Genomic DNA, 17,264 nt, shown 5'->3' with positions numbered 1-17,264 from the left:
GGAGAGATTCTTTTGTCTATACTGATTCGAGTTGGGGTGAAATAAACACCATATCTTTTTGGTCTTTGGATTCTGTCATTCCCTAATGAGAATAGCCCATTTCTTTTTCTTTTTCTTTCTTTCTTTTTTTTTTTTGTTTCTTTTTTTTCTTTTTTTTTTAAATTGATTTCAGAGAGGAAGAGAGAGAGGGAGAGAGAGAGAGACAGAAACATCAACGATGAGAGAGAATCATTGATTAGCTGTCTCCTACATGCCTCCCACTGGGGATCGAGCCCACAACCCGGGCATGTGCCCTGACCGGGAATCAAACTGTGACCTCCACGTTCATAAGTCGACGCTCAACCACTGAGCCACACCGGCAAGGCCAGCCTATTTCTTCACGGGTGTGTTCTGACATGCGTCTGCCCACGTTGACGGGTGATGGGAAGAAAGGCACGTGGACACGAGAGTCTCTGCTCATCTCGGGCGAGAGCAGAGGTCATCTCTGGGCAGGCAGGACTTTGCAGTGTCACAAATATTTCCAAAGGGAAATGCTTGCAAAATGCAGATGCTGATCCCAATTCTGACCTTTGCGGCTGGTGCCAGCAATCGCACTGGCACCTTTGTTCCCGCACGGGGAAGAGCCAAGAAGTGAAATGATATTTTCCTTCCCTCATCATTACTCAGCACGGCGTGCCCGCTTCACTACAAAAAACTCAAGAGAAATGGCCGGCCGTGCCGTTGTTCTTATCCAGAAATGCATGCTCCTTTCTAACCAAGGCATCCGCTGGGCGCAGCATGGTCTCTGAAAACGTGGTCTTGTGAGTGACTCCATCACACGTACCTGTGATGTGCGTAGCCAGATGGTCCGAGTTCTCAGGGGAGATAGCTCTTCCATTGTAGCATGCAAAGGAATGCCCCCATCTCATTCCAACATCAGATCCTCACTCGGTCCTGGGGGCGCTGAGTTCACTATGTGACAGCCTCCGGGGTTTTGACGGGGGGACGGGGGCATAGGCACAGCCACCTTGAGGATGGCCACTGCCGCACACACTGTGCCTGCTCCTCTGTAAGCTGAGACCTGCTGCTGCTTTTAGAACTGCACTTGAGCTTGAGCTTGAGCTCAGCTAAATAAAGGATTGCCTGACTTATCAGGATCATTACCTGATTGGTGACAAGTTTCTGATGTAGACAAATAGCCTATAGACAATCATTACCTGATAGACAAAAAATTTGTAACAATTTTCTGATGTAGACAAATACGTTCTAGTACTAGTTCCTATAGAGCTCAGTGGAACTGACTTTCTCCCTCCTTTTAGCACTTTTCGTTTTTATTCTTCAAGAGCTTTACTCTCATCTGCCACTCCCTGAAGCCCCATTTCCCCCCCTTTCCCTCTCTCTCTCTCTCTCTCTCTTTCTCTCTCTCTCTCTCTCTCTCTCTCTCTCTCTCTCTCTGTTTCTCCTTGGAAATTTAAATCTTTTTGCGTTTAGATTTGGTGGTTGAGCTTTCTCTTTGTAAATGCTACCTGCCATTCAATTGTGTTTGAGCTTGGGAGTTAGGAAGGCCTAGATCTCTTAGCTCCCACTTCCTGTTTCTCTGAGGCTCTGCTTTCTCATCTGTCCAACGGGAACAATATTACCCACCTCTCGGGCAGGGTAGTGGGGAGGTGGCAGAGAGAGGGGGATAGTGGATATAATAAAGTGACTTATGTGTAAGCACCTAGTCTCCTGCCTGGCATGCAGTAGATGCTCAATAAATATCAGTTTCCTCATTCTTATCGGAAGCACGAATTCGCTTAAAAGAGCAACTCCCATGTTCTCCACTAGCACTCAAAGTATACAGCATGTTGTTAACAGAAAGTGTTCTCCATGTTCAGTGAAGAGATTTTTCAGCCCTGATATCCTGATTATTACTTGTCTCATTTTTTATTCTTATAAGTATATTTTCAATAGGACATGATCTCACTCATCTAGGGGGCAATGGCGAACAACATAGACTGATGAACAAGAACAGGCCCATAGATAAGGAGCCATGGGTCAGTCTGTTGGACCTCAAAGGGGGGATGGGGATAAAAGGGAGAAATCAGCCAAAGGACTTATGTGCACACATATGAGCCTAACCAGTGGTCAAGGACAATAGGGGGGTAGGGGCATAAGGGGGGGGGATTGGAATGGGGGGGGGAGGACAAATATGTGATACCTTAATCAATAAAGAAATTTTTTTTAAAAATCGATGGTTGTTTAGACATCTTGAGAGGATGCCCCTCCTTCACTCCTGACGCTCACACTGGCTTCTGCTGCAAACACGGCTTTCCAAGAGCGATCCCTGTAGGCAGATAAGGAAACTCGGGTGTGTCTCGGTGTTGAGGCCTTTGCTGGACACTCCCAGGGTCCAGCACGGAGACCGAGGATCAGGTGTTCAACCTGAAACAACACCTGCTCCTCAGAGGAACGACCTTGTTCCTCCGAATGTAGCTGATAATGGGTTCTTTGGACTGTCCTGTTCCAGCTCCTTCCAGGCAGAGGGAGCCGTGACCGTGACCGCGGGCCAGGGGGAAACAGTGCGCTATTGTGCCCGGGGGCCCGGGAGCTCTGGCTGTAGGTGCTGTTCGAAATCGGGTTTCAGAAATATCTGCCCACATCTCCTCCCCACCCCCCAGTCCCCCGTCCAACCTGGTGTTACTGTTTGAGAGAGAGAAAAAAAATCATCTCTGTTCTTTGTGTCGGTTGATTAATTTTAGGTTTATTATTCTTATCCCATATCACACTCACACAGCTACTTATGTAACATGTTCTTATATGTCACCCGGTCCTTCCTGCCAAGGACCCGACTCAGGAAAGGAACTCCGTAGCGGAGAGCCGCTGCCTTCTCTGGCTGGAGAACGGCAAGTCGAGGGAGGACCCTCCGCTAGTTCAAGGCCACGAGTGGCGCCTCTCTCAGTCCTTCAGACAGGGGCGGCTGTGCAGCCTGTTCCTGCCCTGGGCAGAGACAATGGTCTCTGCCAGCAGCACTCTGGAGACGGAGAGAACCGTCCCACGTGATTTCAGGGCTTGAAAAGACCCGTGACATCATCTGATCCAACCACTTTTTCTTGCGGGAGAGGAAACTGAAGCTCAGGGAGGACCACGTGATGGCTAATTTATTTCGTTTTTTGAGTGACTGCCTGGAGTGTGTGTCTCAGGAGCTGTGCACGTTCAGGAGACTCACCACAGGCTTCCGGAAGGTTAACTGAGCGGCCAAAGGAACATCAGGCAGGGCTGGGGTAGTAGATGAGAAACCGGCCAGCACACAGTTAACTAACTAAACACCTACTACATCCTTTGGTGCATGAGTATTCTGCCGCATTCTGGGGATCTGGGAGAAGGAAGGAAAAGTACAAATGGGCAGAAAAAAAACGTGTGTTTAAGAAATGGTCCCCATCCTCCAGGCACGTACAGTGCAGTGAAATTAAAGACCTGTTGCAAAACATCGACCCTCACAAGATCACATGTGTGTGTAGATGTGGAGTGGCGCAGTGAGGAAGTCCTAGAGACGTTTGAGAGGAAGAAAGAACTGCTGGTTCCCAGTGGTCACGCCCCATGTTTTCGCTGCTGGACTGTGAATGCCAGAGCTCTCATTTCACGTGTGGATCCCCGTGGTTATGGCCTGGGGGTGGGGCTCGGCTCACACTGATGAATTCATATGCGGCTCATTTGATACCAGCGTCAGGGGGATATGGATGCGTGCCCATCGCGACCCCTGTGGGAGGAGTGCTGTCTGCTCACATAGATCTTTTCTTTCTTTTTCTTCCAGTGGCCCACCCGCAGGACCCTCACCACCCCTCCGAGAAGCCCGCCATTCACTGCCATAAATGTGGGGAGCCTTGCAAGGGCGAGGTGCTCCGGGTCCAGACCAAGCACTTCCACATCAAATGTTTCACCTGCAAAGGTATGGCTTCAGGCTTCCCAGCTCCATGGCACGTCACAGCCAGTGCCTGCCTGGAGGTCCGTCCCGCCCCCTCTCCACACCACGTCACCGGAGGACGAGTGAGCATGCTCAGGAGCCAGCAGTCACTTAGCGTCCCTCATGTGGGGTTGGGTGAGATTCAGGGGGCAAACTGGGTCCCCCACCACCGGGGAGGCACAGGCCTTTGGGTGTTCACTGAGGTTCCTGGTGCCTGGAGGGGGGCACTGATTAGAGGGGAGCAGTGAGAGTGCAGTTATGATTTCTGAACTTTTTATTTCTTTTCCTGTGAAATGAGGGATTCCTACCACAGAGTAACTTTGTCCCAAAACCCATTATTTAGAGGAGGGCTGGAAGACTGGTAAAGTTGGGGTACAGAGTCACTGGCTCCTGTGGGACATGTGGGGTGGAGGTCTAAGCTGTGTGTGTGTGTGTGTGTGTGTGTGTGTGTGTGGTATGTGTGTGTATGGTGGTGGTGTGTGTGTTTGCTGTGTGGTGGTGTGTGTGTGTATGGTGTATAGTGGTATGTGTGTGTGGTGTATGTATGGTGTGTAGTGTGTGTGTGTGTGTGGTGTATGTGGTGTGTAGGGTGTGTAGTGGTGTGTGTGTGTGTGTAGTGGTGTGTGTATGGTGTGTAGTGTGGTTTGTGTAGTGTGTGGTGTGTGTGAGTGTGTGATGTGTGTGGTGTGTAGTAGTGTGTATGTGTAGAGTGTATAGTGTGTGTGTGTGTGTGTGTGTGTGTGTGTGTGTGGTGTGTTAAGAAGTGAGCATTAAGCAAAACTGCTTGGAAGGCCTCCAAGCAGAAAAGTACATCCCATCCAGGAAGCTCCCAACTGGAGGTCGATTTCCATTAACAAGCCTCCCTTTGGGGCTCAGAGCTGTTGGTATCTCGGTATCAAATATGCTGACCTGTAGTTGTGGGGCCAGGCCTGGCTGCTTTGTGCTTATTTGAGAAATAGGTCATTTGAGCTGATGGCATGCTGGAGTGGCTGAGGTTGGTGTGGGGGATGTAGGAACTGGGAGAGAAGAGGACAATTGTAATCCCACCCTGTACCTTTACTCTGCCCCCTGCACGTGGTACCCGCCCTCATCCCTGGAAACCGTGTTTCGTTTTAAGTCTCTTGGGTGCAAAGCTCAGCATTGCCGTCCTAAGCCACCCACCCACGGCCGGGGGGCTGTCAGGCAGACTCCAGGCTGCCGAGAGGCCCTCCAGTCCACGAAAAAAGGAGAGAGAGGGCTTTTCTGATGTTCTGGTTCTTGCATTGAGCATCATCTTTTCAGAAGAAGGAGCGCTAGCTAGCCTATAGCTCGGCTGAGAAGATGCCAAGGGAAGGGGGCATGAGCTTAATTCCGTTGAACATGACACAGTTACCAAAGGCTAATGCATCCTCCAGAGAGCCCCCAGTCCTCCTGAGAACCCTGTGAGAAGAGCCACAAGTCCCCAGTTTCCAGGCAACCCAAAGGGCCGCCGGGAAACACCAGCATCACACTCAGGTGCTGACTGGGCTGCGACGCCACTAAGCAGCTCTGTGATCTCAGGCAGATCCCCTGTCTCCCGGGGCTTCATGCTCTTGTCTGTAACATAAAAGACTGGATGGGGGCTATTTCCATGGACCCAGGTCTGAAGCCTGCTGATCCCATGTGCCCATAACGGTCTTTGTGCATAGAACCCAGAGGTACCGAATGGGAGCCTCTGAGACAGTGTTGGAGATTAAATATTTCCAGTTACATCCAGCTCAGCTACCGTGGAGTCAAGAATTATATTTTGCTTTACTTTGTGCTCAGAAATTTCCTGAGACATGTCTCCAGGGATAGATTTGGTATGAAATCAGTACTGTCTGTATTTGTAGTTGAACATACAAAGCATTAGTCCCAAGTGTGGGTAGTCACTGTTCAGCACGTCAAGGTGTTAGGAGACAATTTTTAAAAATATACTTTATTGATTTTTTTATAGAGAGGAAGAGAGAGAGAGAGAGAGTTAGAAACATTGATGAGAGAGGAACATTGACCAGCTGCCTCCTGCACAACCCCTACTGGGGATGTGCCCACAACCAAGGTATATGCCCTTGACCAAAATCGAACCTGGGACCCTTCAGTCCGCAGGCTGACGCTCTATCCACTGAGCCAAACTGGTTAGGGCTTAGGAGACAATTTTGTTTATCCCCATGGGCGTGGGGGTATATGTACTTGCTTTTTTTTTTCTTTTAGTTTATATTTAAGGACTGAATGCAAGTTATTTGTGTGGGAAAGTTGTACCTCATACTTTGCTTCATGCTGTCAATATGACACAGCCCTCAATGCAATTTTCTTATCTGCTGTATCTGCTAGACAGACATGTAGCTCTGTGGTCCATGATCAATAGCTTCACTTACACTCCTTTCCAGAAGATCATGTTACTGTCTAGTAACTATCTGAGGGCATACATCATAGGAAGCACTTCATAAATCTAGTTGACAAGCTATGCCATTGGAAACATGTATTAATATTAAAGTTCCAAAGAAAAGTATGTTTTTTTTTAAATCTACTTTATTGTTGAAAATATTACAGATAACCCCTTTTCTCCCCATCCCATTGACCCCCTTTCTTCCTCCTCCCATCCCTTCCCTTCCCCCAGCCTTCATCCCCGCTATTGTCTATGTTCTTAGGTTATTCATACATGCATGTAAGTTCTTCGGTTGATCTATTCCTTTCCCCCACCCCCATTCTCTCTAAAGATCCTCAGGTTGTTGCATGCTTCCATGTCTCAGGATCTATTTTGATTGTCAGTGGGTTGTTGTTGTTTTTTGTTTGTTTGTTTGTGTGTGCGTGTGTGTGTGTGTGTGTGTTTCATTAGATTCCACATATAAGTGAGATCATGTGATAGTTGTCTTTCTCTGGCTGACTTATTTCACTTAGCATAGTACTCTCCAGGTCCTTCCATGCTGTCTCAAAGGATGAGAAATACCTCTTTTTTTTACAGCTGAATCAAATTACATCTTGTTAATGTACCACAGCTTCTTTATCCATTCATATACTGATGGGCACTTTGGCTGTTTTCAGGTCTCAGCTATTATAAACAATGCTGCTGTGAACATAGGGGTGCATATATCCTTTCCAATTGGTGTTTCAGGTTTCTTAGGATATATTCCTAGAAGTGGGATTATTGGGTCACATGGCAGTTCCATTTTAGTTTTTTGAGGAAACTCCACACTGTTTTCCATAATGGCTGTACTAGTCTACATTCCCACCAGCAGTTACTAGGGTTCCCTTTCCTCCACATCCTCGCCAGCATTTGTTATTTGTTGACTTGTTCATGGTAGCCATTCTGGCAGGTGTGAGGTGATACCTCATTGTCATTTTAATTTGCATCTCTCTGATGACTAGTGACATTGAGCATTTTTTCATATGTCTCTTGGCCATCTGGATGTCCTCTTTGGAGAAGTGTCTATTTAGGTCTTCTGCCCATTTCTTGATTGGGTTGTTTTCCTTCCTTTTGTTAAGTTGTATGAGTTTGCTTGTTCATTCATTCATTCACCTTATTGAGCACCTACCATGTCAGTCTAGGCACTGGGGATAATAGTGGACAAAACAGATAAAAATGTCTGTCCTCAAGAACCTTACCCTCTAGCAGGAGATAAATATAACCGAATAATTATATCAAATGATGACATAAAAGGTTGAATAGAAAGCAGAATTAACCAGGTGGTGGGGTGGCCTATGAAATTCCCAGATATCAGGCTTTCCTGTAGAACAGCTTCATTAAATGTAAATTTTAGGTTTGAAATGCCCAGCTAAAGAGTAGCCATTAAAATGTATGTTCCAAACATATCTGACCAGTAATTTAGAGATGGAAAATTCATGGTATCTAGGTGTGTCCTATGAATTTTGAAAGAAGAAAGGGTATAGAACTCTCTATTGTACAGTTTTCTGCACCCATAAGTTCAAAGGCATATGCCATAGACAAAGTTATTTTGTTCCCTCCCAAATTCAGATGTTGAAATTCAATACCCCATGTGATGATATTTGGAGGTGGAGCTTTGGTAAATAATGAGATGATGATGGCAGAGCCCTCATGAGGGGGATTAGTGCTCTAATAAAACAGTTCCCTTACATATGTGTGAACCAAGAATCAGGCCCTTGCCAGACACGGAATCTGCAAACACCTTGACCTTGGACTTTCCCAGTCTCCAAAATTGTGTGAAATAAATTTCTGCTGTTTATTAAGTCACCCAAATTTTGTTATAACAGCCTGAATAGTAATCAAACAACCAAATAATTATACAAGTATGATTTACCACGGTGATTGGGGCAATAAAGGGAAAATAAAAGGAGGTGCATGAGCAACAATATGAGCTTGCAATAGGAGGATCTTGATGTGTTTGTGGTGGGGCAGGTGGTCAGGAAAGGCTTCCCTCACCCCCATTTCCAGAAAGAAAGAGAAGTTTGAGCTGATAGATAAAAGAGGAAAACACAACAACCACTCAATTCCCTCTAGTAAAATAGTCAACGATGTGGACTTCGTAAGTCCAAAAGCAGATTTGCATTCTTTCCATACTAAAAGTCACTTAATTTTTGCACAAAACCTGGGAATATCAATACTTCATGGTCTTTGCCATGTCTATAGAGCATCTACCCATTCACTGTGCTAGAGTATGGAGGACTAACGGCATATTTGACTCGGCACCTGTCCTTGAAGAATCTGCAATCTGGTGGCAAGCAGTGTGCTTACTAGTGGACCGTGACTGGAGGCAGGACAGGTGGAGGTGAGCGGTCCAGGCTGCAGAGACCACCTAGCACTCATTGGTCTGGGAATGTTGCCAAGGAGGAGACAAGATATGGTGAAGCACAGATGCTCTGGAGAGCTTACTAACCTGCCAAGGACTGGAAAGACGGAGCATGCTAGTTGTGGGCAGGGGCAGGGGCTGCCTCGTTCAAGGCAGTGGATGGGGAAGACGGGTGTGACTAGAGCAGACAGTGGCCTTCATTTGGCCAAGCAAGTTTCTACCAGAAACGAACTGAACTGTGATGTTCCCATCGTCATTTGAAAGATGGCATTTTAAACATTAATTATGGTAACGTCATTCCTTTTTCAAAAATGGAACTAGTGATGTATGTTATTTATAGCCACGTAGTTTTAAAAAGACTTCTGAACATTGGGTGTCTATAGAAATTTTGAAAAATCGGATCATGTGAAAATAGAATCAGATTATGTACAGTCTTCCATCTAGGTAGCATTGGAATGGCAGAAAGACTCATAGATTTCTGTTTTAATAGAGACTGCTGCCACTAAGCAACATGAGTCTTAATGAACTATGTGTTAAAAGGTGTGGCCAATGCTACCTTTTAATTGACTTTTAAAATCCTTTGGCCTCTATAATGTTTACACCAACAAGAGAGTCCATGAACATTAACATTCTTTTTAAAGTGTTGATTTAAAACGATTAGAAAATTCAGGTTACAACTTCTACTAATGTCAGTGAATTGCAATATATTTTTCAAGAGTTATTCTTTAAAGATGGAGTTCTGTGAAGGGCTTTGGGAAAACATCCCAGCTATCAGAGCACTTTCCACTTTGCCACCTTAGGGTTTGTAAGACGTTGACCAGGTCATGATTATTCTGTGTAGAATATGTGTGTTTATAAAATGCAAGGAATTTTATGGAGTAAAATGGATGAAAAGTGAAGAGTTGAATATAGAGATTAAGGGCTTCCTGTATTTAAATATTCGTCTAAAGTAAAATTATATTAGCTGATGTGTCTGCTATAAGAACTAACTCAAAGTGGTAAAATAATGAATTTGAAGTTCTTGTTATTGCGTATAGCAACCCTGTGAATTGATCTATAGATATGAGTCAACAGAGTAACATGATCACATGGTCCATATCCAGAAAGATCAGCTATCCTGGCTGGAAAGGCCGCTTATTCAATCATGAATATTTCCTAACCACAGATGGGGCACAGCTTCTTTCAGAAAACTGTTCTCATCTGTAGTCACCTCTGTGGTGTGTCTGTTAGCTTTTCTAACTGACATCTCTTGATACCTGTAAAATAAATTTTCCCCACTTTGGAAAAGAGCTGATTATTGATTTCCTTAAAATAACTCACCATCTACTCGAAGCCTTTTATTACCCTGACCTTTTTTTTTTCTTCACTCTAATCCCAGTTTCATCTACTTTAAGTCCTCTCTCCCAGCCCTTTAATTATTCCCGTTGCTACCTTGTGATCCCATTCGAGTTTCTTTCCATGCACCTTCAATCATGCAGCACTTAACCAGTTGCAATCTTATTCTCTGTAATCAGGACCTTCTTGTTTCTGCTAAGCACAAGTAGAGCCTTGTCTGACCCTACGTAGCTGGGGTCTCCTGAGTTGTTGAGTTGCCGTCCGTTCCAGTAGCTAAGGAAGTTCAGTCTTAAGTAAGACTCAAGAAGTTGGGGGCAGGCATAGTTACTACCTTGGCATGCCTGTCTTGATGCCAACTAGGTATTTTCAGAAGCAAAGACAGGATTGTTGGCTCAAAGTCATGCCCAAATGCCCTTTCCTTATGTTGAGCCAAAGGAACTTGGCCCTGCCAACACTATCCAGACACCTGCCTGGTTTAAAGGGATATGGAATCAGGGGGTAGGGACCATAATTTGCCATCTCTCTAGGTATTGTAGAAAATCTAAAATAATATAAGAAGCTGTCTCTGCCTTTCATAAACTTCCATGGAAACCAAGAGAAAATCGCAATGGAAGTATAAGGTACAAGACAACGTATATTAAATATGAGTTGAATGTCAGTAGTTGTTCTGAGCCCTGAGGAATCGGAGCTGGGGAGCTGGAGGAAGCTGTCAGTTCCATCAGGAGGTCAAACTTGAGTGCAGCCAGGGAGGCTGGGTGGGGTTGGCACGGGCAGGAGGTGAGAGGAGGTGTCCGTCCGGCAGGGGATGGCATCTCAGGTTGATTGGAGCAAAGCGCTGGTGGGGTGGTCAGGAAGAGTGACATGAACATTTGAAAGATGCGGAGCCTCATGTGCAAGGTCAAAGCGTTTGGCAGATCAGAGCAGGGGAACCACCTGATCAAGTGATCTCTTAGGAGGTGTGCAGGGAAGGCAGGGCAGGAGAGGAACTAGAGGTATAGAGAGGAGGGTTCAGAGACACTGTGCTCTCTGCTTTCTGTGGCTGCTGATGGCAAGAGCACTGCACCTGTGCCTTCATCCGCTTTCTCTCGGTTCAGCTTATTGGCGCACACGTAGGTCTCACTGAGGCTGCCTCCCAGGAGCCCAAACGTTCATAAAAGGCAAACACGCGTGACTCAGATCTTTCTGGGGACCAAAAAGGGAAGGGGGTTGAAGAGAAGATAGATCTGAATAATATATACCAATGGGTGCCCTAGCCAGTTTGGCTCAATGGATAGATCATTGGCCTGTGACTGAAGTGTTGTGGGTTTGATTCTGATCAAGGGCACATACCTTGGTTGCCCAGCCCTGGTTGAAGCAAGTGTGGGAGTCAACCACATTGATGCTTTTCTCTCTGTGTCTCTCCCTCTCCCTTCCATTCTCTCTAAACATCAAGGGGAAAATATCCTCAAGTGAGTATTATCAAAAACAAACAAACAAAAACCCAAATTATACCTCTGGGCCCAAAATTCCAACATGTGGCCTAGTTTGAGATAAGTTTGCTTAGAGTAAGCAAGGCCCTATGAACACGGACAGATGTTTATATTTATATTTATATTATTTCTCCCTGGGCACGTTGGCAGCCCTTGTGCCTGGTACTTCTGGGTACTGAAGTCATCTGTACCAGCATGGAAGACGTTAATCCCTGTTTTTGTGTTATGGGCCAAATCTTAGAAGAAAAAAAAAAAAAAAAGGACATTGATATCATTCTGGGTGATCTCTTTGTTATTTTAGCTGGTTATAATTAATACTGTTTGCACATGAAGTGTTATACTAGTGTTCAAAACAAGCTTAGTACTTAGTCAAAGATTTTATTGATAAAAGAGATGCCAAGATGATTCCCTTCCAACCACTTCTCTTCACTTGTTGTTGTAAGTTCAGATTCTGAGTTAAATACAGCCCTTCCTTGCGTTGGGGACCCCTTTTGCCATCTGGTTGGGCTTCTCAGTATCTTCTTTCCCTGGAACGGGTCACTGATTTTTATGGGCATTTAGAAGTTCATGTGAAAACCATTTTAGTATGTTTTTTGAGGGTTAGTATTAGCTTCCAGGCTGATACATTAGCACAGTGGTCAGCAAACTCATTAGTCAACAGAGCCAACTATCAACAGGACAACGACTGAAATGTCTTTGGAGAGCCAAATTTTTTAAACTTTAACTTCTTCTAACGCCACTTCCTCATAATAGACTTGCCCAGGCTGTGGTATAATATTTTGTGGAAGAGCCACACTCAAGGGGCCAAAGAGCCGCATGTGGCTCGAGAGCTGTGGTTTGCCGACCACTGCATTAGCAAATAGTTATTTCTGGTGGGAAGCTGCCATCACGTTATTGTTTACGCGTCTCTGTTCAGCTATTTTGAGCTCTGGGCTGCAGGGTGTGGCTCTTTTGAGCTTTAGTGCCTGATGCTTTCAAACAGACTGCCCTGGGCTTCAGACCAAAGACTGACTCAGGGAGACACCACACACAGTGGCATTTTTGGTGGTTTGGGGAGGCACAATGTGAAAGTCTACCTCAGTATTTTCTATGAAAAAAGGGTTTGAGGAAATAAGTAGGGTAACATCTCAGATGAAATAAAATTATTTTAAGATTGAGTTGGAGTAGAGGATGGAGGAAGAGGATGGGAAGTCTTTGGTAACCACAGAGCCGATCTGCCAGGGCGTGTTTCAGAGTTCCGTGCCCTGAGTTGGTCCCGCCCCCAGCTCCCATGCATGGGGCGGGAGGAGGCAGAGATGGGCTGGCCCAGCCCGGTGGGTCAAGTAGCACTTCCGGAGCACCTGGCCCTTATAATTGGAAACAGCAGGTGTAACACAGGTCCCAGCCCTGCATCTCCCCTTCCCTGAGCAGGTTCAGAAAGACTCTCTTTGCTCTGTGATGGGCTAGCCAGCCAGCACTTGCTCTAAGAAAGAGAAGAAAGGACCCGGCTAAGACTCCTGGCCCCCAGTTAAAATTCTCATGCTGCTCAAAACTAAATTGAACACATTGATCGTGGTGGTGTCCTGTCCCTTCCTCTCTTGATGCTATGAATTGGTGAAAACACCAATGAGAGTGGCCTCCCAGTAAAGGCATTCAATCTACTGATATCAATGAAGGAAATGCCTTTTGCCTTTATCACCAGCCTGCCTTTGGGCAGAGTTTTAAGTATTTCCTATTCTCCTAAACATGGATTTGTTGCAACATTAAATGTTAACTGTGGCTTTTAGAAGGTTGATGAGATCATTGCCACTCCAGCCCTGTTCACGCCACGGAAATCCTGTTTTGTTTCCATTCTTATTTGACACTTCTGTACTTTGTTCCTTGGTATTTTTACAATGCAGGCAGCTCCTATTGTTGTTTCTTTAAGAGTTAAAAATTTAAAATGCGCCTGTTACAATATCACAACTTTGACATCAAATTGCTTAGATGTACATATTCTTTTTCTCTAGAGAATAGTATTCAGTAAGTTAATTCAAGACCTTAACATCTTCAACGCAGATGGCTGCTGTAGCCACACCTTAGTGACGGCAAAGCAGCAGGATTCAGAGGGGCCTTGAGTGGTGCACATGTTTGAAATAATTGGTCACTGAGAAGGAAACAATTAATCTCCCTCACTGGCAGAGATATATAATTTTTAATGAAAGGAATCTATGCTTTCCCCCAGGGCGTATGTTAATTTTCAACTAAAGCAAAGGCAAATGGAACACCCAAAGTTTAAGATCTAAATAGTTTTAAAAATCTAAAACTCTACTGAAGTTTGATCTTACTCATGGAGATTTCTTGATCTCTTGGATATGAAAGTTTTGCTTGGTTTTAGAAAGTTAAAAGTGTTTGCTAAGCTGTTAATATAAAATCGACCAAAACTAAATTTTAAAAAAATGGGCAATTGGAGAGAATAAAGGGAATTAATAGTAGTTCAAATACATTTTTTTTTCACTTCCCTTGACTTTGAGAAGTAAGAAAGTTTGGAAGAGCAAATGATGTCACTGAAGGTTGGAATCCAGGGGAATCTGTAAAGTTTGAGGCTCAATTCAACTTAGTATCTCAAAAATGGCTCCCAGTGTTACCTTAGACACCATGGTTGAAGGATCAGAAGAAGCTAAGATGAGGACGTTTGCCCATAAAGTGCTTTCTCATCCTGCAGGAAAATAAGATATGTACATAGAAGAATATTGAAGAAAAATCTCTCAGATAGTCTATAACCCCCTTCCCGCCCCTCTCTCTCCCCCCTGCACCCCCACACAAGATTGTGTTTATTGTTGTTGAAGGAATTTACAGTCAGGATGAGGTTAGTCCATATTTGTGCTCCCTCAACCCACAGGACCCATGTGGTAAGGATGAAGCAGGTGTGAGCACAGCGGGGACCCTGGCAGGTTAGAGGAGGCAGCAGGTGGTGAAGGCGCTGTTTTCCAGGTCATGTGATCACAGGAGTATTTATAGGGTGGTCATTCTTAGGCATGATGGGCTGAGGCTGTCATCTTGGGTTACTTGGTTGTAAATTGCTGTGGAGTGTTGATCTAAACAAAGGCTGATGAATCCCCAGTGGACAGCTTGCTTGCAGGCTCTACGTCACCCTATGTTTAATCATTTGCTGTGAGTGAAGTCTGCTAACTAAGGGTGGGGGAGTCGTTAGCTCCGTCAGAATGTCCCTGTAGTCAGCACGAGTTCATCTAGGTGTGTTCATGAGTCATGGGACATAGTCCGAGGAACCCTGGAAGAATTCTGGTAGGCAGCAATTCAGTGATTGAGTTCACCTCCTTCATACTCCAACCGAGTGCCCAGTAGCTGCTTGTAGAGATAACCAAGAAGTATCCTGGGTTCCTGGCCTAAGGCCCTTGATTATACAGGCATCACGCAACCTTGGGAATTGGAGGGTTAAGATTGGAGGTTTCCAGCTTTGACTGTAGTTTCCCAGTCCTTCAGCAGTGGACACCTTCACTCTCAGGGGCTGCCTGAGGCTTCGGTTTTGGACAAGTTTCCGTGGCCTTCTCTGGTCTTGTCTGAACATGGACACCAGGCCCCAGTCCCTGGCATTCCAGGGCCTGCTTCTTTGCCCATCTCCATAACCCACAGCTGCAGTGCTGAAAGAAGACACCAGGATCCAGACACAGTGAAGCATCCTCTTTTGCATACATTAAGGTCCTGAATGATGGTTTTCTCTTGGGCGAGTTCCCTTCTTTTTCCTCTTCTGCCTGTTCATTTTTCTCTCTCGCTCTATAATACACAAATAATTGGCTTTTCCTATTTGCTGCACAAAGAGAAAATTAACCATCTGAATTTTCCATAGCTATGAGAAAGTATTTCCAGAGTGTGAAAAAATAGACATTGGACATTTCAGCTACTGCTTTTCATAGAGGGGGAATTTATTACTCAGCTCAGTTACAGTCTTGGCTCAAACAAAGCAGTTGTGTGGGCAAGCAGTAGGTACCTTTTCTAAGTGGCATTGCCAGGGACAGCTTGGTTCGTATTTGAGACACCGTGAACTAAGAGTAACGCTCCATCCAAGACCGTTTGGTTATCTCTGGATCTTAGACATACCACAGAAGTCATTGAGACCTGGCCAATGGGGTGGACTGGTTTGAGATATTGCATCGCTCCCAAAGGATAGGAAACTAAAGGGGAGGGAGGCAAGAGAGAGATCAGAGCCCAACAATAAATAGCTCTTTGTACAGTCCCCTCCCCTCAGCCCAAACCACTGAGATCATAGAGTAAGTGAACGGCATGCAGAGGGCAACTGCCCCAGCAGCTGGACGGACAGAATGACCGGATGTGAACTTGTCTTCCCACAGTGTGCGGCTGTGACCTGGCCCAAGGTGGCTTCTTCATAAAGAACGGGGAGTATCTCTGCACGCTGGACTACCAGAGGATGTATGGGACACGCTGCCATGGCTGTGGGGAGTTCGTGGAAGGAGAGGTGGTGACTGCCCTGGGCAAGACCTACCATCCCAACTGCTTCGCGTGTACCATCTGCAAGTGAGTGAGGGCTTCCCAGCGGAGCACTGGGAATGCTTGGGATGGCCCCCTGGAGTCTTGAATTATGCTTAGTCTTAAAGTATTCTGTTTTCTGATATGTCCTTAGATTCCTTTATCTTTCTACTATATTAGCAGACTTTGTCATAAAGTAATTTATGGTGTCTCCTGCTAAATAATATGACTCATACTGAGAGGCTTGATACCAAGTCTGAAAGTAGTTCTAGGTCTCAAAAGATTTGGAGCAATGGAACATTGGGAGGAAATGACATAACTGATTAAAAAGATAAAACTTTGAAAAGTAGAAAATCTTGTGTGTGTGTGTGTGTGTGTGTGTGTGTGTGTGTGTGTGTTTAAAGTAGTCTCATTTTCTCTAGAGCAAGAGTGGGCAAACTATGCTCCAAATTAGACCCAATACCTGTTTTTGTAAATAAAGTTTTATTGGGACACAGCCACGCTCATTTGTCAATGACTCCTTTCAAGCTACAGTGACAGAGTAGTTGTGACAAAAATCATATGATCCACCAAGTACAAAGAAATATCTATGAGCTGGTATTTTAGGAGAAAAGTTTGCCAATCCCTGCTCTAGGTCATCTATCATCGACATCATAAATCTTAACTTCACTTGATTAAAACGATCAGTCAGAGAGAGGGAAACTGAAGTGTGGGTGGGGAAACGTGCTTTTACTGTTTTGCCAGGAGTGCTACACGTTAGAGAATGTAAGTTGGGTCTGACTCCTATAATAAGGAGGTTCTGAGTTGGTGGGCACCACCTGCGCCTGCCCGTCCCTTGGCCTCCCCAGCTGACCCAGCCAGGCTAGTCGCTGGACCTCTCTGGTCCTTTTCTGAACAATGGAAAGGAGCTGCACCCCGGGAGGAGAGGAGACCACAACTCAGCATTTCTAGAACTTGGGGGCAGAGCACTTAACCCTCTCCTTAGTGACTGGGACCAGACCACAGGTGGTGTGGGCTTAAGTCCGAATGTATATGACAGTTCATACCACTGTGAGGCAGCCCAAGGGCGGCGTCAGGAGGAATGGCCCTTGTGAAAGCAAAATTCACATCCAAAAACTTGACTTTGTCCTCAAGTAATTGCTCTAACTCAGGTGTGCTGGGCTGTTTTGCTTGTGAGCTTCCCATTTCCAATCAAGACATTCACACATTTGAAAACCCATGCTGATGAGGATAATGGGCACATTGGCCTAGTGCAGTGGTCGGCAAACTGCGGCTCTCGAGCCACATGCGGCTTTTTGGCCCCTGGAGTGT

The 17,264-nt window shown here is 45.4% G+C and overlaps 1 protein-coding gene across 27 annotated transcripts in view; it reads left to right on the top strand.

Moving 5' to 3' along the window:
- ABLIM1 (actin binding LIM protein 1) overlaps window positions 1-17,264 on the top strand; it is a 219,402-nt gene that overhangs the window by 107,872 nt on the left and 94,266 nt on the right. For all 27 annotated transcript variants that reach the window (XR_006741726.1, XR_006741724.1, XR_006741725.1 and 24 more), the window contains 2 exons: window positions 3,773-3,907; window positions 15,818-16,001. Coding sequence is in view for 24 of the 27 variants with exons in the window: in XM_036439148.2 (XP_036295041.1) it covers window positions 3,773-3,907; window positions 15,818-16,001 (319 nt within the window). In the remaining 3 variants the exon portion in view is untranslated. The remainder of the gene's footprint in view (window positions 1-3,772; window positions 3,908-15,817; window positions 16,002-17,264) is intronic.

The sequence above is a fragment of the Pipistrellus kuhlii genome, unplaced genomic scaffold (assembly GCF_014108245.1).
Source record: "Pipistrellus kuhlii isolate mPipKuh1 unplaced genomic scaffold, mPipKuh1.p scaffold_m20_p_15, whole genome shotgun sequence".
Taxonomy (NCBI): domain Eukaryota; kingdom Metazoa; phylum Chordata; class Mammalia; order Chiroptera; family Vespertilionidae; genus Pipistrellus; species Pipistrellus kuhlii.
The sequence above is the reverse complement of the archived record's forward strand: the minus strand, read 5'-3'. Positions and strand labels throughout refer to the sequence as shown.